Source organism: Leptonychotes weddellii, chromosome 6, assembly GCF_054177405.1.
Source record: "Leptonychotes weddellii isolate Sample4059 chromosome 6, ASM5417740v2, whole genome shotgun sequence".
NCBI lineage: Eukaryota > Metazoa > Chordata > Mammalia > Carnivora > Phocidae > Leptonychotes > Leptonychotes weddellii.
Window position 1 is genome coordinate 112,427,297 of NC_138374.1, and position 18,966 is coordinate 112,446,262.

General features: G+C 49.0%; 3 protein-coding genes across 3 annotated transcripts in view; all 3 read left to right on the plus strand.

Annotated features, from left to right (window-relative positions):
* Positions 1–5,665, plus strand: part of LOC145722063 (uncharacterized) — an 8,100-nt gene extending 2,435 nt beyond the window's left edge. Inside the window, exons 2-3 of the mRNA XM_081823146.1 lie at positions 4,378–4,522; positions 5,008–5,665. Coding sequence (XP_081679272.1) covers positions 4,378–4,522; positions 5,008–5,211 — 349 coding nt within the window. The 3' untranslated portion in view covers positions 5,212–5,665. The remainder of the gene's footprint in view (positions 1–4,377; positions 4,523–5,007) is intronic.
* An 11-nt stretch (positions 5,666–5,676) lies between these two features.
* On the plus strand, positions 5,677–10,045 carry LOC145722062 (maestro heat-like repeat-containing protein family member 7). The gene is made up of 4 exons (XM_081823144.1): positions 5,677–5,807; positions 5,906–6,020; positions 8,849–8,989; positions 9,562–10,045. The coding sequence occupies exons 1-4, from the start codon at positions 5,698–5,700 to the stop codon at positions 9,826–9,828; spliced, it is 633 nt and encodes a 210-aa protein (XP_081679270.1). The 5' UTR covers positions 5,677–5,697; the 3' UTR covers positions 9,829–10,045.
* Positions 10,046–10,089: 44 nt separating this feature from the next.
* On the plus strand, positions 10,090–16,562 carry LOC115943340 (maestro heat-like repeat-containing protein family member 7). Its single transcript, XM_081823145.1, has 5 exons — positions 10,090–10,244; positions 11,196–11,297; positions 14,681–14,783; positions 15,385–15,444; positions 16,280–16,562. The coding sequence occupies exons 1-5, from the start codon at positions 10,107–10,109 to the stop codon at positions 16,426–16,428; spliced, it is 552 nt and encodes a 183-aa protein (XP_081679271.1). The 5' UTR covers positions 10,090–10,106; the 3' UTR covers positions 16,429–16,562.
* The last annotated feature ends 2,404 nt before the right edge of the window (positions 16,563–18,966 follow it).

Below are 18,966 nucleotides of genomic sequence, written 5' to 3' on the forward strand. Positions count from 1 at the left end.
GGCTCCCTGCTCGGCAGGGAGCCTGCTTCTCCCTCTGACCCTCCCCTCTCTCATGTGCTCTCTCTCTCTCATTCTCTCTGTCTCAAATAAATAAATAAAATCTTTAAAAAAAAAAATTTGATGGAGTCCAATTTATCTATTTTTTTTTTTTTCTGTTACAGATTGTGTTTAAGGTCATAGATTTTCTTCCATGTTTTCTTCTAGGAGTTTTATACTTTCAAGTGTTATATTTATGTGTATGATTCATTTTTGGTTAATTTAGGTGTGAGGAACTGAGTCTGGGTTCAGCTTGTTGCATATAAACATCTGGATCTAGAGTTTTATTTGTTGGAACTTTTTAAACTATGGATTCAATTTATTCAGCAGTTATAGGGCCATTCAGATTATCTATGTCCTTTTCAGTGCATGCTGAGAGTTCCTGTATTTCAAGGAATTGGCCCATTTCATCTAAGTTACCTTATTTATGATCAAGGAGTAGGTTATAGTATTCTTTCATTATCTTTGAATGTCCCTAATGATTTCCCCTCTTTCATTACTGATATTGGTAATTTGTGTCTTCTCTTTGTTTCTTGGTCAGTCTGGCTAGCAGTTTCTTAATGTTATTATTTCTAACAATTAGCTTTTATTGATTTTTCCCCTATTATTTTTCTACTTCCATTTTATTTCTGCTCTTATCTTGATTATTTCCTTTGTTCTGCTTGTTTTGAGTTTAATTTGCTCATCTTTTTATAGTTTAAGGTGGATATGTAGATTACTGATTTGAGAACTTTTTTTTTTTTTTTAAAGATTTTATTTATTTATTTATTTGAGAGAGAGAGAATGAGAGACAGAGAGCATGAGAGGGAGGAGGGTCAGAGGGAGAAGCAGACTCCCTGCCGAGCAGGGAGCCCGATGCGGGACTCGATCCCAGGACTCCAGGATCATGACCTGAGCCGAAGGCAGTCGCTTAACCAACTGAGCCACCCAGGCGCCCCTGAGAACTTCTCTTTTTAAACAAACATTTTTAATACTATGAATTTCCCTCTAAGCATTCTTTAGCTGCATCCAAAAATTTAAAATGTTGTATTTTCATTTTCATTCAGTTCAAAATCTTTTCTAATTTTCCTTGAGACTTCCTCTCTGACCCATGTATTATTTAGAAGTGTTGTTTAATTTACAAATACTTGATGATTTTCCAGATATCTTTCTGTTGTTGATTTCTAGTTTAAGTCCATCATGGCCAGAAAACATACTTTGTATGATTTCTATTCTTTAAAATTTGCTAAGGCTGTTCTGAGTTTTTTGTTGCTTTGTTTCATTTTTAAAGATTCCACATATAAGTGAGATCATACGGTATTTGTCTTTCTTTGACTTATTTCACTTAGCATAATGCCCTCAAGGTCCCTCTGTTGTCACAAATGACAGGATTTTTTTTTTTTTTAAGATTTTATTTATTTGACAGAGAGAGTGAGAGCACAAGCCAGGAGACAGAGGGAGAGGGAGAAGCAGGTGCCCCGCTGAGCAGGGAGCCTGATGCAGGGCTTGATCCCAGGACCCCAGGATCATGACCTGAGCCAAAGGCAACCGCTTAACCAACTGAGCCACTCATGTGCTTCAGGAGTTTCTCATTTTTTATGGCAAAGGATATTCCATTGTATCTATCTATCTATCTAGATACAGATATATATAGATATAGTTGGATTTAAATCTACCACTTTATGATTTGTTTTCTGTTTGTCTCCTATGTTTTTTGTTCCAATGTTTTAGGATTTTAGTGGGTCTTAGGATTGTTAACATACCCAAATTTTCACAGTCTATGTAAAGTTGATATTTTAGAACTCCCAAGAAAATGTAGAAGCTTTCAAAATATAGGTTCCTTTTCCTTCCCTAATTTATCTTATAGTTGTGATATGTATTACATCTAGCACATTGAAGAAAGACACCAAAAAAGTTATAATTTTTGCTTTCAATAATCATACCTATTTTTAAACTTGAGAGAAAAATGGTCTGTTACATTTGCCCAAATATTTACCATTCTTGTTGCTCTTCATTATTGAAGTTCCAAGTTTCTTTCTGATAAAATTTCTCAACTTGAAAAACTTCCTGTAGCATGTCATTCAGAACAGGTCTGCAGGTGACAAATTTCCTTAGTTTTTTTCATCTGGGAGTGTCTTTATTTTACCTTAATTTCTAAAGAATATTTTTACTGGATATAGAATTCTAGGTTGATGGCTTTTTTTTCCCCTTATCACTTTAAATATGCCATTCCATTTTCTTCTGGACTGTATAGTCTCTGATGAGAAATATGCAATAATTCAAACTATTTTTCCTGTATGCAGTATGCTGTTTTTTTTCCTGGTGGCTTTTAAGATTTTTTTATCTTGGTTTTCAGAAGTTTGATTATGTTGTGTCTGGACATGTTTTCTTTGAGTTTATCCTGTTTGAGCATACTGAACTTGAGTCTGTTAGTGTATGTCTTATACCAAATTTGGGGGAGTTTTAGGCCATTAGTTCTTCAGATACACTTTCTGCACCAATATCTTTCTTCTCTCAGATTCTAATGACATGAGTGTTAGACTTTCTGATAGTGTCTTACAACTGCCTGAAGCCCTGTTAATTTTTTTCTAATTTCTTTGTTTTTTTTCCCCAGATTGTGTAATTTCTGCAAGTTCACAAACTCTTTCCTCTATCATGTCCAATTTCCTATTGGTCCCAGTTAATTTTTGTTTCAGGTATTTTATTTTTCAATTCTAAAATTTCCATTAGGTTGTTTTTTTTAATAGTTTTTATTTCTTTGCTGAGAACATTTATTCATTCATCTCAATAATGTTCATCTTTACCTCATGGAGCATGTTTAAAATGTCTACATAAAGTCTTTATCTGGAAAATTTTTCAACTGCTAATTTCAACATCTTGGTAATCTCAGGATTGGCATCTGTTGTTTATTTTTTTTTCCTGGGGAATTGATCACATTATCCTGTTCTTCATAGGCCAAGTAAATTTGGGTTGTAGTCTGGACATTTTTAATATGATGGTGTGAGGCTCTTGGTCTTGTTAAATTCTCTTGAAGAATATTGATTTTTTTTTTTTAAGCAATCAACCTGGTGTATGGTTTGGACTGCAAGTTTCGTCTCACCTTCTGTTGAATGTAATTTCAATGTCTGTTAAGTTTTTAAAGTCTTTGCCGTGCTAATTTGGGTCTGTCTTACAGATGCGCTTCTCAAGGGTCATTTGGGCCTACCCTGTGCATGTGTAGTAGGAGTGATCCCAGGACTTAGGTGTCGGCTCACATACAGAACTAGGAACTTCTCTCTCTCTCTCTCTTCTCCTCTTTGAGATTTCTCCCACCTTCTGCTTCCAGGAACACCTTTTTCAAGTCCTCTATGTAAAAGTTGGGTCTTCTCTCACAATTTTACTGCTTGTGCCAATATAATTACACAACTGGGTCCATGTTTAAGGCAGTAAAGAGAGAAAAGAGAGAGAGAAAAGGGGGTTTCTCCCTTCCACACACACTTACCCTCTGGGTCATAAGTCCCTTGTGTTATTGCAGTTGCCACCTCTACTTCCACTACACAGCAGGCTTCTGGAGTCATCCTCAGGACAGGGTTGGGAGAGAAAATAAACAAAGAAACAAAGATTCCACCCATACGCTCCTAAAGCCACAAGTCCTAGGGTCCCGTTTTCCCAGACCTTCTGCCAGAATGACAGTGTTTTACTCACAGATTTTGTTTCATGTTCCTGCTGCATAGTTTAACACTGGGGCCAGCTTCAGGTCAGGGTTGGGAGAGAAGAGAGAAAAGAAATCTGGGAAACTCATCCAGTAAGGGTTGCTTTTCAAATGGTTGCTTTCTTCCCCCAATCCACCTGCTATTAATAATTTTCAAAATCGTCAAGTTGTTGCTTTCATACTTGACCAGTGTTTCTAGCACCGGTCAGGGGAAGTGATTGAAGGGAATGTGCTTTCTCGGTCTTGGCCAGCTCAGCACCAAAAGGAAATAATTTCTTTGCAAAGAAATTTAAAAAATTAAGAGAATCTTAATCTTTGGGAAATTAAGATTGCTTGTTAATGTCCAATAAGTACCAGGTAGGTAATGAGAGCTTGGACAAGGCGATAGAGAGGACACCACAGGACGCTCTTCTGACTGATCTGCAGCTTTGAAGTGTGGCCAGAGAGATTTTCTCAGATCAGGCTCACAGGCCAAGTGAGCATCTTCGGATTTAGCTATGTGTGAGATGATAGAGGACTGGGAGGTCTGGAGGTAATGACAAAGTAAAAGGAGTGAAAGGAGAAAAAGAGAGGGGCTAGAACACTGGGCAAAGGAGCTTGGCGTCCCTTTCCCTGGAAGCCCTGGGGAATCTATGGAGGGTGACCATGTTGGTGGGGTTCTGCCTCTACAGAGGGGTTCACAAGCCCTGGGAAATCCTGGCATCATTCCCCAAAGGCTATGAAGTGATCATGGAATTTCTGCTGCAGAAACTGGCTCCACATCAGAAATCAAAGGGCCAGGAGCCAAGCCACGGGATGGAGATCTCTCCGTTGATTGTATGGAGGGGCCCATGGAGGGGGCTGGGGTGGGGGTGGGGCTTCCCTGGTGCCCTGTCCCCCGCTGTCCTGAGCTCTTGGGGCCTCTCCCTTTTACATATCCGTGTTTGGTCGAACATTATAAAGGCAGAGTCTTGTGGTAGTTGGAGGGTTTTCTCTGCCTCGTAGGGAGACAAAGAACTAACTTCTCATTCTGCCTGCGTGAACTTAGGTAAGACAAACACCCCCAGTACCCCCTTAACTCTCAACATCTTTGAGAGAATAAAAAACCACCACAATGATGACAATATTTAAAAATAACGTTCTAGAAATTGCCCCTTATTTTCTTGGCTCACAGTAATTTAGTTTTGACTTGCCCTGGCAGCATGGGCTTTTCTGGGCCAGCCCATCATGGTGATAGACTATGGGCAGAGATTTCATGGTGACAGGACCTGAGAGTTGGAATATAAAGATGATAATGCCCCCGCCCTCCTCCCCACCCTCAGGCCACCAGGGCCATCCATGAGCTCCTGCTGGAACCGAGTCGGCGGATGGAGGTGCAGACCTTCTTCTCCTCCCTGTTTATGGCCCTGCTGTTCCGGATCTCCTTCCTTGTGCTTGAAGGGGACACGGACATCCAGGATCAGCAGCATGTAACCGAATGGGTGGACCCTGTCAGGTACCTTTGGTCTCTGGGCCAGGGTTCCTAGTGATTGTGCTCCAGGACCCATCCAGCAGCCAGGCCTAGTTATTCCCCTGCCACTTGCCTGCCCAGGGCCCAGACACCTTCTCACACCTCCCATGTAGGGCACAGTGTGTGTTCCCCATACACCATTTCAACAAGTCTTACTGGACTTTTTAGAAAAGACTCTTTATTTCTGACTTACTGGGCCAATGCCAAGATTCTATACCCAAGTGAAATCAGTATAATGGATAAAACAGTGCACCTGACTCCACTCCCTACCCTTCTGCTGGCTTCCCTCGCCACCTCAGGGACCCCACATCTCTCTTGGTCTTGGTTTCTCATTTGTAAAATGTTAGCCCGGGTCTCTAAGGGCTGTCCCACTACCAGTGGTTCATGATTTGCGTAGACAGGCAGGCTGCAGGTAAGGGAGAGGAGCACAGATGGTGGGGATGACTTCCTGTCTGCTTTCTGCCTTTTCTCCAGTTCCAGCATAGAGGCCCTGAAGACCTTGATGCTAAGTACCGGGTATGGAGACTATGTGTCTTATGTTCAGAAACTTGGGGCCTGGGAGCTGCTCAGCAGTCCTGAAAGACATTATGAGGGCATCACTCTGCTGGCCAGGTAGGCCTTGCCCCTGTCCCTGGCCAGACGACCTCTCAGCCCGTTGGCTTTCTTCTGGGGCCCAGGCCTGATCCCGAGCATTCTGCTCTCATCGGCAGGACCATGGTCATCAAGAATTGTTGGCATAACCGCCCCATCTTCAGCCTCATCATCAGCATGCTCCAAGAACTGGACTACACGAATCACTTAACGGCCCTCGTGTTTATGACTGAAGTGAGTGGTTCTTGGTGGGAGGAGGTCAGGTGAGGGTGATTCCTCTGGAAGGCAGCTGTACCCAAAGGACACCCCCAGGGATGGCTGGTGGAGGAAGGGGTGGCCTAATTTACTCCCCGCCTCACAGAGGGATGGGCGGACACTGTTAATGACAATTAGGTTGCCTGGAGTCACAGGCTTGGAATATACCTGGTGTAATTCCTCCTTGAATCTTAAGGCAGCTCAACTCTGTCCCGACCTTTTGGGAAGACATAGCTCTTTTCTTCAGCTACCTCGACCTCATCAGCCTTTTAAAAGGAATCTTTGCTCAGTACCACTGATTGACTCAATGTATTTTAGCCATTCGACAGAAAAAAGGTGTAGAGAATTTAAAACATATGAAAAAGAACTTTAGTAATTATAAAACCATTAACAGTCACAATACCCAGGGGAAACCACTTTTAGGTTTTGGCCCGAATGGGGGGGGGGCGGGGGCGTGCACGCGCGTGTTTATCATAGCGGACATCATTCTCTAATACTCTGTATCTTGCTCTCTTTAAGCATCTTCAAGCATAAATTTTAACAGTGATATAATATTTCATCACAAAGATGTTCTATAATTTATTAGACGTTTTGTTTCCAATTTTACACTATTATAAATATCACTGTAGGGAACACCTCCGTGCAAAAGACTTTCCCCATATTCCAGATTATTAAATACTGAATATAAGTAGAAGTGCTGGTTCAAAAAATATGAATGTCTTCTATGATTTTCTACATTAATGCCAAATTACTTTCCAGTAAAGTTGTACCAAATTTTACTTCCACCAGCAGTGTCTGGGAAAGTTTTGGGATTTCTGGCTCACTGTAGCTTTAAATAGGCTCCCTTTAAAATTCAAGCCACCTGATTTTTTTTTTTTTTTTTAATGGAGCAGGATTACACTTGACCATAACAGAAGATAATGCAGTGCTAATACTGGAATCTAAGCAGATATTCCCCTAGCGTGTCACAATGTGTCCTGATGTAGGTTGTAGGGCATTGTCTTGTGGGAAGGTGCCCACGGCCGTGAGCGAGTATGTGCACGGTGGTAGGGGGTGCCGGTATATGCATTCAAGGATGTAGGTTATGTTGGCTGAACTCCTGCTGGGGATGTGGGGATGTGGGTGTAGGGTGCACAACTCTGCGCAGAAGAGGGTGCCTTAACTCAGTAGGTGTCCAGCATTAGAGGACCTCGTGTCACTAGGCAGTTGTTTAAATGCAGATTCCTGGGCTCCACCCCCAGAGCCGTGGATTCAGTGGCTCTGGAGTAAAGCCCAGAAGTCTTCGTTTTCTGTAAAGACTCCAGTGGGTGTTGCAGGACAGGTAGTCCTCGGACTTAGTTTGAGAAACAGTACAAGGTGCAAGCCGGCGAGGCTGGGGGCACAGAGAGCACCACAAGATGGTTGTCACTCTCTATAGAGCAGTTCTGACCTCTGGCTGCCTATTAAAATCCTGCGGGGAGCTTTAAAATATGCTGATGCCCAACCACAACTTCACTCCCTCTCCTGACTCCCTGCCTTCATATTCTATTTGAATTGGTCTGGGATGAAGTCCAGGCATCGGTTTATTTTAGAAGTTCCCAAGTTTTAAGCGGTATTCTAGAAATACAGCTAGGACTGAGAACCACTCTAGAAGCTCCCCCAAGTGCATAATACCCAACTGAAACAAGTGGACATGTAAATGGCAATTATTCGTCTACCACCCTTACCGGATTTTCGGGCGAAGAGCGGAGGGAGGCGTCGGCAGGCTGGGGAGAAGGCTGGGACTGCACCAGAGTAAGGAGATGGGTGCACCTCACTCTCAGGCATTCACCAGAGAGCCGGTTTTAAAGTGGAGAACCAATGGGGTTTTATGCACCGGCTAAGACAGCTGAGCACAATCTATAAACAAGAGACCGCAGCTGGGAAAGCTTTCTAGTATTTCACAGCCCTTTACAACTTCCCTGTTTGTTTCGTTACCCTCGGCCGTTCCCCTGTGATGATCCCAAGTAGAAACATTGAAAACAGACAGGGCCGTGTGCTTTTCTTCAGGGCGCTCAAGGAACAGGGGAGCTCAGTGACTCTGATTTTCACTGCAACTCTGTGAAAAAGACGTTACTATCTCTGTTTTGTAGAGGATGAAACTGAAGCTCAGAGAGCTTGAGAAACTTGCGGGGCTGCCAGTCAAAGACAGGTGGAAACCGAGGCTCCGTCCGGAAATGATTTTTGCCAGTAGGATCGCACATGTGAACACGGACACACGCTTGTGCATGCGTGCATACACACAAAAGCACTTTCCTCTGGCTTAAATGTATCTGATTAGCTTTTGTCTTTTACAATGTTATTTCAAATGACATATAAACCCACATAAATTTTACATAAATATACAAATGAAATCACGTGTGCTATTTATTTTATTGTAGCCATTTTTTATCTTTCCTATTTTTGCCTCCTCCCTTCTACTGTATCAGGTCTAGCTACCACCTCTTCCTCTCCCAAGTGTTTCAGAGGCAAGCAACCAAATATGTATCCTTCCGTATTTTTCTCCACGGTCAAATAATTATACACAGCTATCTATAAATATCTGGGTGCACTTCTTGCTTTTATCCTCTATAGCTCCCCTCATCAAAGATGCCTGAGGAAAACCTGCAGAATGAATGAATGACTTCTGGAATGATGGAGTGTGAAGTTACCTTTCAACTAAGCTTTGGCCTCTTCATCTGTTCTTAAGAACATTTCTTTATAAATAAATAGGAACCTAGATTCAAAGTCACTGGGGATCTTTGTTCTCCTTGCCCATCATTTCCGTTTTCTTGGTCTCTTTTTATCAGCTGCTCCGGTGCCCAGGTGTGGCCGCCATGGTGGACGAAGCCGCCGTCCGCGTTCTGGCAGACTGCTTCCACTATGAGGAGCCCGCCACGGTGAAGCTCCTGTTGCAGGTGGTGGGGATCTTTGCAAAGCACAGGAACATGGTAAGATGGGCAGGGGGCCAAGGGTATGCTCTCAAGAGATCTTGTCGCCCCAAGCAATTGAAAGGCCCGGAGGTCCAGTGTGTCATTATAGACAGGGTGGACCACATTCTTGGGATTGGACTAAGGGAACGCTCATGAAGCCAGTTCACTGGATACAGGGGTCAGGGACCTGAGCCATTCATACTCAAAAGAGAAGGTTTTTCCAGGGGTCACTTCAGAGTAAAGGCCAAGCCAATTCCAAGAGCCCAGGCCATCCAGGTGTCCCAGAGATGGGCACCATCACCAGGGCTGCTAAAAACAGTGGAGCTGAGAACTTCTTGGTGTAGGGGGAGGAGGGCTCTCCTCTGCCTTCTCCCCTTTTCCCATGAGGACAGAAGGTCCTCCTGGGCAGCTCCCTCTGACTGCCCCCCATTCACGGGGCCAGTCCCGGTCCCAGTCCCAGGATGGAACAGTGGTAGAGCGCGGCAGAGCTGGCTCTTGTTTGGATCCGCTTGAATCGAAATGCGAGTCCCTTGGCGTAGCAGGAGTAGCTCTCCGGACGTCTCCTCTCCTGAGCCGCCGTCACTCCGCAGGTGCGACAGCTCCACCTCCTCCAGCCCCACGTGCTCAACTGCTGCTACTCCCAGGACAGCGACATTGTGATGGAGGCGCTCGCGGCGCTCAGGTGTCTCACCGAGCATCTCAGCTGGCAGCACTCCTCCTCCTTCCTTACTCAGCTCGCCTTCATGCTCGGGCCCTTCTTTGAGGAGGTGAAGCCCTTTGCGGGCTCATTTCCCTTCTCCGGTATCCAAGGGAGTTGGGCAGAATTATCCGGAAAGGCCCCTGTAGTCCGAATGTGAGGCCATTCCGTAAAGGTCTGCTTCCGTGTGTCCTCTCGGGGAGCGTCTGTAAAAGGCGTGAGATGTATCGAGAGCAGACGGCAGTGACAAGGGAGAAGGGGATGCTGTCCGATCACGGATCACTGGGGGGACGGGAGTGTGCGTGGGAACGTGCGCTGGGAGCGGGGAGCTCGGGGCCCCCGGCCCTACAGGGTGGACAGAGGTGGAGGTGTCTTCCGTGTGTGTGTGTGTCTGTCTGTCTGTCTCTTCTCCCCTAGGAATCTGAGCAGCTGCGCCTGATGGCCTTTGAGACCTACAGGGCTCTCTTGGCTAAGGTCAAGAGGACAGTGCTTGTCTTCCCCTTGAAGCACCAGGTCCTCAACTTGATAGTCCTCCTTGTGCTCCACCTGGAGGATGTGAATATCAGCGTGGCTCAGGTGAGAGGCCAGGCCCTGGAGCCTGGTCTTCCGTCTCTGGTTGTCACGGAAGGTAAACGCGGACAGGTGTTAAGTGCTAAGGAAGGGGCTGTGGCGAGACTGGAAGATGCTGGAGGAGTTGCTTTGTCTCTGACCTTGGCGAGTGGCCGGGAGGGGCCAGATGTGACCAGATGCTTGCACCAGGGTTTTCTGTCCCTCCTGGCTCTCCCCAGCTGGTCACCAGCACACGGCAGAATGCCCTGGGTGGGAAGACTCCAAGGAGGAAAATCCTAGTGTCTGGCACAGTGCCTCTGCCTGGTTCTCTGCCCTTGGCTTCATGGCCTTCCCGCCAAGTTGCTCCCTGCACGCTCCTTTGCACTGAATTGAGAACACCCCGCACCACCACCACCAGCAAAGAGGTTCCGATGAAGCAGGACAGAGAGAGCCTGGAATTGGTCCATGTTCTGGGGGGCCAGGGATGTGACGGCAGCTGGGGAAAGTTGCGAAGTGGCTGATGCGATTTGTAACAGGACTCTCGGTTTCCAGATGAGGCTACTTTGCCATGGCAAGGCCCCTGATGGACACAAGTGACGAAGCTGCTGGATGTCTTTGGGGAAATCTGTTTCGGGGAGACTGTTTTCGGGGTGTGGGAAGCCATGTGGTGGGTGCATGAGGCTGGGAGGTGGGCAGATTCATTGCTCCGGCTCTCAGTGTCATACCACAGCAGCTGGGAAAGTCTTTACAACCAGGCGTCTCAACCTGCTCATCAGTGGGGAGCAGGTGTAGGCACAGCCAAGCTGCCTAGAGGACCCCGCCTCCCTCCGCACCCCTGGGTCCCTCTGGGTTCCCTGGAGTCTTCCCTCCCTCCAGAGCTGGACGTCCTGCCATTGGTCTCCCCTCCTTGTGCCTTTCTGTGTCTTCTCCCAGCCCTGTCCCCGTAACTCCCCATGCTGAACCTTCCTGTCTCTCCAGATCTGCCGGTCTGCCCTCTGTCACACGGCCGCCATACTGGGCTGGTCAAGGCTCAAAGTGATATTTGCCGAGAAAGATGTGTGGGCTATCCTCAGAGCCCTGGTAAGGCGGCAGCTTACTCACCATTCTGCTCCATGCAGGGAGGGTGGGGCGGCCAGCAGTCTGTTTCCTGGAGCATCTGGGGTTTGCAACAGCTGCAGTTTAATAATGAGATGCTCAGTGAGCATGTACTTTGTGCCCAGCACCTTGACCTGGTTCCCGCCCTCCCATTGCTCCCTAAGTTGGGGAACTAGACACACAACTAGACAAATTCAGAATACTGTGGTGAGGCCTAAAAGAGAGGAGTGTACTTCATAGTACAAAGGAGGGGTGCCCAGCCCAGTCTAGGACTTGAAGGAAGGCTTCCTGGAGGAGGTGTCATCTGGGAAGAGGGGAAATGGAAAGCAGGATATCACTTGGGCAAAGAAAAGGGATCAGGAGTGCAGGCCGAGGTGCTGCCATACACAGGGATGTGGAACAAAGCACTCACTCCATTCCAGGGACTCTGCATACGTCATCTTATATAATTTGATCCTGAGAAACAAGGGCAGAAGAGCCTGGTGTGTGGGGAGCAATCAGTGGCTTGGACTCATGCGAGCCGGGGCAGAAAACTCAAATGCCTACAAGGCCATGAAGGAACATTAATCAGAGAAGCATACTGGGTGGGTGGCCCTGGCGGGGAATCGAAGATCCTGGGGTCCAGCGAAGGCAGTGCCTCTCAGCACGGTCAGGACACTGCACAACCTCGTTCTGTTCTCGGCGTGGTCAGACACTGCACAGCCTGGTTCTAGTACATTCTCAGTAACTCCTCCTTTATCCTGAAATGAAATTCATAGATTATATCATCTACCTGTAGAGATTTCCAAAATAAATACAATGCCCTGACTCCAAAGGAGAAATGAAAGTAATTTTAAATAAAATAATGTGTAAATATGTATGTGACACAACGTAACATAAATGGCATGACTACATGACATGATATAACATAACATAATGTAATGTACTATAACATAAATAATAGATGGGAGTATCCGGGCCCCATTCCTCTGGAAGACACGATGAAGTAGTTGACTCCTTGACCTTCTCTGTGGAGTCTCTGTGACTTGACCTACTACAAATGCAAAATGGTACTGGATTGTTGTGCTGGGGACTCAAATGCCACAAGAAGTGTGGCCTTTAGTGATGTGACTTTCAAAGTGATGAACAATATTTGGTGAAGGTCTGCATGACATGAACTACAGTCTTTCTTTGCTTCATATTGTAGATGCATCTCCAGGAGACCCAGTGTGTATTTGAACTGTGAAAAAAATATTCTGTGTTATATAAAAGACAGGGTCAGGTTCTGGGCATAGATAATTAGAAATAGATTTTTGATACAAATACACAATGGGACATTAGAAATTAGTGTACTCCCTCTCATCATTCTGACGACCAAAAACATCCCCCCAGCTCTATAATTCCCCTGGGACAGTACACTCCCCAGCTGAGAGGGTTGAGAACCAATGGATTGAGTCTGAAATAGAGCGGGCTCAGTGTTGCTAGATTTTCCACTTTGTTAAGACAAGCAGGAAATCCTGATCTTAGGTGAAATTTACCACATTTTTCTTGGCAAATAACTTACAATGTTTAAAAATTTGTGTGGAGCCAACGAAAAAAGTCTGCAGGCTGGTTTTGGCTCATGAACTGGAGGTATTCAGTCTTGACCTGGGAAGCAGGAAGCAGGAGCTGGGGCTGTACTGTGCAGGGAGGGTTTGGGCACAATAAGGCACAGGACTTCACGCTGTAGGCAACAGGGAGCCACTGAAGTGCTCTAAGCCAGTGGTACCATGGTTAGATAGCTGTGTGCTTTAGACAGACCACCTGTTGCAGATTGGAGGATAATTTCACATGGGACAGGACTGGGGTCTGGAGAGAGAGGATCCAGGGAGAAAAGATGAGGTCATGAAGACAAAGACATGGAGGGATTAGCCAGGGCTGGAGAGCTAATTGATGTGGAGCGTGAAGGTAAAGGTCAACTCTTGGGTTTCTGACTTGGGCGAATGCTGGTGTCACAGACTGGGGTCAGGAATACAGAGGCAGGAGCAGGTGTGGAGAGGAAGATAGTGTAGTGGCTTGATTTTGTGCATGTCAGGTTTGTAGAGCTTGGGAGATCTATCCCATTGGAAATAGACATAATCACCGAATCACTGAGGCTTGGAAAACAGAGCCGTGCTGGAGATACGGATGTGTGGACACTGAGTTGCAACCATGGCTCATCGAAGGGAATTGCATAGAGGGAGAAGCATATGGTTCGACATCAGGATCCCAGGAAACGTCAGTTCCAAGTTTCCCAGGAAGGAGACTAGGAAAGGAAACCAGGCCAAGAAATAGAAGAACAAGAGGAGAGGAGGGTGGTGGTCATTTAGGAAGAAGACAGTTTCAGGAAGCAGTGAGTGGTCAACAGTGGGTGGTAACAGAAGCGGGAGTCCAGGGAGATAAAGGCTGGATGTGCGTGTTGGGTTTGGACCATGGAAGCCAGATCTGAATCAGCAGCATGGTGCAAGGAGACCAGGTTGCAAGAATCCAAGGGTTTCTCAGGGTAACTTCAAACCTGGGGGAGATGAGCAGTGGGTGGGGCTCCATCTCACACCCCCTTCAACCGGAGCAGTCCCACTTCTGTTGGTTCAGAATCTTAGGTTTCCAGTTAGGATTTTTGTTTGAAGAAAAGATGTTCTACCAAAAAAGGTTTGACAAACCCTGGATGTAGCCTCCTCATTTGAGTACTCAGGCTGCAGTGTAAAGGGGGAGTAGGAGAGTCACTGGGAAGGACACACAGGGGATGGGGTTAGGTCTTTGCAAAAGGCAGAACATGTCATCCCCCAGAACCTTCAAGGCAGGGAATCTGGATGAAGTGTGTGCATGCCTAGGCAGGGCAAGAAAAGTATTAAAACACTTAATTACATGTGGCCCTGCTTGGCTGTGTTTAAATAGAAGGGTGTAGACATGATTGATTCTATTGAAGCCTAGAGCAAATGACCTTGAGATTGAAGATTTTAAGCCAAGACATACAAAAGCAATATTGAAACAACTGGGTTCACTCCTCTATGTTTGGGAGTAGGAGGAATGTGTGAGCGAAAGATTGGGGTAAATCTATTGGAAAGCGATCCCCCTGTCAATCCAGGAAGGCTTCATGGAGGAAACAAGACTTTAGGAGCTAGGGTGGGAGGGGATGGAGATGTAGAATTTTGTTTAAATAATTTATTTTAAAAAATAATCTCTATACCCAATGGGGGAGCTCAAACTCATGAGTCCAAGATCAAGAGTCGCATGCTCCACCAATGAGCCAGCCAGGCACCCCTAGAATGTTTTGACAGGGTTTTGCACCAAGCTGATGTCTCTGGATGGCCCGAGGGGGGCAGGAGGACTGGCAATGGGCACCTTACCTAATCCAGCTCCTCTTCTTACAGCTGGGGCAGGAGGCAAACAAGGCCCTCTGGTTTCTGAAGCAGTGTATGACTCTCTTCAAGAGCCCACAGGCCCCCATCCGCCAGGCAGCCGTACGGTTTGCAGGTACCACTTTCCCTCTTCTTGGAGCCACTGCGTCCTTGTCCCGGAGTCCTTCAAACAGCCTGAGGACCTGGGACACGAGGATATAAGGGCCTGAGGTAACATTGGAGGTTGGAGGGGCTCTCTGTGGAGCTCCCAGGATCGTCCCTGCGATAGTCCGCATATTCTCCACCCACCCCTCCGTCCCTACCTGTTCCTCCACCTGCAGCAGGCTCCTGGTTGGGTTGGGTGACCTTTCCTACAGCGGAATGGGCCACGTCCTGGCAGGCCAGACCAGCAAAACTCCCAAGGGGCGGGGCGTCAGGGTGTGGGCGCTGCTCCCCCATGGCGCTCAGAGGCTGGTGAGAACTGCTTCATGTCACCCCAAGGAAAAGTGTCTTTAGAGCAGAGGGATCCCCTCTGCCTCCCCCAGCCCAATTTGCTGATGACCCTCAGAGGAGAAGGGGAAGTAATTCCTACTTGTGGGAAAACTCTAGACAAGGCCAGTTAGGGGGAGCGAAAGACAGAGGGAGGTATGTATTTTGGGGAGGAACACAAGAGCAGGTGCAGCTGGGGTCCTGTGGTCCTCTTTGGGGCCCCTGAGGTGCTCTGTGTGCCCCTGTAGGCCAGATCATCCCAACCCTCGACGCAGAAGAGGCCAGTGATATTGAGGAAGTATACGCTGGTGAGTGGTAACCCAGTCACGACTCCTTGCAGCTTTGAAGGCTCCTGGTGCTGGTGGGGAAGTCTCAGAAATGAGGGAAAATGGGCACGTGGCTGACAAAAATGCTCACTGGAAAGAATGAAGAGGGAGGCTCGTCTTTAAGGCCTTTAGCTTTGGGGCGTCGGCCAGAGCCCTCCTGCTCCTCATGTTCCCTCACTGACCCTCACCCCCGTTGAACTCCAGGCCGTTCAGCAGCCATTACAGTTCCTGGAACTCTTGATAGGAGGGCCATCCAACTTTTTTCTCACTTGGGGGACACAGGGGTTCCCAGCCCTTCCCTTGTGGAGCCGCCGGGACCGCTCCCGCTATAGTCCCTCTGAGACCCACCGCCCCCTGCCCCACCAACGCCATGCTCTTCCCTTTCCCTCTGTCCCGTCTCAAGCACCCTATCCCCCCACTGCTGCATCCATCCCCTGCTGCTGCCCAAATCCCTGACTGTAGCTCTCTGCGAAGCCAGAGCACTTCACCCAGAGCTATTCTCTGGAAAAGAGGAGGGCAGAGGCGATCAGGAGGGGGGTGGCGGAGGGGGCCGAAAAGGTTGGTGGTGGAGGCAGGACAAGAGGCAGCCGGCCTCCCGTCTCCCTGAGCCCCGGGCGAGTACGTCATCCTGCTTGCCACTGAGCAGGGTGGCCTCCCAGTGGGAATTCTTGCTCGTATTTTAAAAGCCCAGTCCCCATCTCGCTGTGCTGCCCCCGCCCGCCAGCCGACCTGACGGGCCCGCCGGCGGGGCCCAGGCCTCGCGCCCAGCCCAGCAGCCTTGCTTTGTTCCAAGCCCCTTAGCAGCCTCCGTGTTTAGCCCTAAGGTCCATGCGGGAAGACCCCGACCCCATGGTCAGCTGCCTCGCCACTCAGACCCTCTACATCCTGGAAGCCCGGGAGAAGCTGCTGGTCAACACCCCTACCTCCTGCTTCTGCAGCAGGAGGCCTCGAAAGGGCTACTCCTGAGCCTGTGTCCTTGGGGCCTGGCCAGGGCGGATGTGACCATGACAACTGTGACAGGGGGACCAGGCTCCCGAGCCCCGCCTGAGAAGTGGATATGTGCCCCCGCAGACCCTTTGTAATAAAAGGATGAAGCATGAGCTTCTGTGGAGTTGGTGCTTTCTGGCCTTTCCACTTTGTTCTACGGGGCAGGGCCATTCACTGTGAGCGGCCTCCTCTGTGGCGACCGTCTGGTCCAGGCTGGCCTCTCCCAGCTCCACACCCCCCGCCCCACCACCGCCACATGCCCTTCTCCTGTGCAGCCAGGGGATCGGAGGCCGGAGCGTGGGGACTCTGACCATCAGCCTGAACCACAGACTGGGGGGAAGGGGGATGCTGGGACATGCGAGGAGCTCTAGACTCTAGCTGTGCTGGGCAGGGCTCCCGGTGGTGGGTGACAGAGTCCCCTCTGGCAGGTTTAAGCAGGGCAGTGGTTTACCGAAGGGCATTAGGCAGCTCATAAAGTATCCCAGGAGATCGGAGAGTTTGGATACCACCCGTCAGGAACAGGGCAGCTCTGTAAAAACACCGGCGTGGCTGTCCCTCTGCTCAGCCCAAACCACAGCCCAGGTGACATCAGAAGCTCGGCCACCGTATATCTAGAGAGCCAGATGTTTCCTCCTCCCACTCCAATGGCTGAGCTGGCTGAGGACCATCTGCCGTTGGAACCCGTCTAACCCAGGGCCTTCCGACAGTCCGGGAAGTTTATCCTCAGGTCTACGCAGGGTCATTTGCTTCTCCCACGCCACCCCCCCACCCCCCCACCCCCCACCTGCCTCTGAAGTCACCTGTTCCCCCTGACCTTCAGTCAGCCAGGCCCCTCTGGGGACAGGGGCACTAACCAATGTCCTAAAATGTAGGCTCCCCCATGGTCAAACCTGCTCGGAATTGGACGGAGCTCGGGCTCCTGCCCTGCAGTGCCCAGCCTCAGCCGCCTGCATGCAAGCCCCAGGGACATGTGCAGTCCTCCCCTTGCTCACCATCGCCACGGCCACACGCCTCCCCCTCTGTGGTGGCCGCGCTCCTCGCAGCGCTGTCTTCACCTGGGGGCAGCCACTGGTGTCCCGCTCGCAAACCTCAGTGGCAGGCAGCGTTAAAGCCCACACGGATGTCTGCATTGGCCAGGAGGCTCTTCTCACGCACGCGCCTTGGCCTGGCCTCTGGGTCTGCCATCAGTGGACCCCTTTATAGATGGAGGTGAGTGAGGAAAGCATAAGACGGTGGTGCACTCATGTTCCCTTCCCTGCCCTCCAAAGCACCATCAGGTCCATATGTCAGGATAGGATCCACTTCAGAGACTGTTCTGGTGCCCCCCCGCCCACATCACCCCCCTCACACTGGTCAAGCCAAGTTTAAGAGGCACGATGGGAAGAGACCACATGGGGGGAAGGAATCTCTGTCCTGGTAGGATCATGGCCAACTCTGTTGGCTCCTCTGGGCCTCAGTTCCTCTCACCTGTAAACTGAGAAGGTTAGAAAAAAACATCTTTGAGGATGCCACCCAGGTTGACAATTAAATGACTCCCATCAGGGGCGCCTGGGTGGCTCAGTCGTTAAGCGTCTGCCTTCGGCTCAGGTCATCATCCCAGGATCCTGGGATCGAGCCCCGCATCGGGCTCCCTGCTCCGCGGGAAGCCTGCTTCTCCCTCTCCCACTCCCCCTACTTGTGCTCACTCTCTTGCTGTGTCTCTCTCTGTCAAATAAATAAATAAAATCTTTTAAAAAAGAATGACTCCCATCAAATTCTGAGAGGTGCGAGTACAACCTAAATAGTACTTCTCTCCTTCACACTGTTTGGTTTCCAAATTTCCTTTAATAAGTAGATACCACTGTTATAATTTGGGGGGAAAACCAAATCCCACAAAAGGACAAAAGAGCAAGATCCTTTAACCTGGTGTTCCTGCCTCCCTAACCCTCAGCGCTTTGGCATCTTCAGGGTGACCTGAGTTTGGGAAAAACCACCTTCTATGGCAAACCCTCTGCAGGGAAGGGGAGGGGCACAGTCGCAAGGTAGAACCAGTTGGCTGGAGTCCGTCCCAGGGCCCGGCTCCTGACAAGGTCAACAGCTCCTGGACCTGTATTTTCTGGTTTTTACCCACACCCCTACAGGCCTGCAGCCGGCCACGCCCAACTGTCACTTCTCACGGTCAACAGCAGGCTCTGTCCGTAGGGTGGGATCCTATGTAAAAGAAGGACCTGTGGAGAGGAAGGGTGGGACCAGACCAGGCGGGAGGGTGGGGCAGGGAGAGTGGCGTGGGTAAGGCTCAGTCAGCCGGCCAAAAACAACCGCCCTCGGAAGCCACCGCTGCTTCCCAGGGCAGGGAGGCTCCAGCACCTGCTGGAGGGCCTCGGGGGAGATCAGGGCAACTCCGCCCACCTGTGTCCCCCCCTCTGCGGCTCAGGGTCCCCTTTCACTTGCTAAGACCCTTCTGTTTGAGGACCAGGAGCCTCTTGGGTGGAACCTCCCCCGGGGAGCCTCCCACCTCCAACCCACAATGACGTCTGC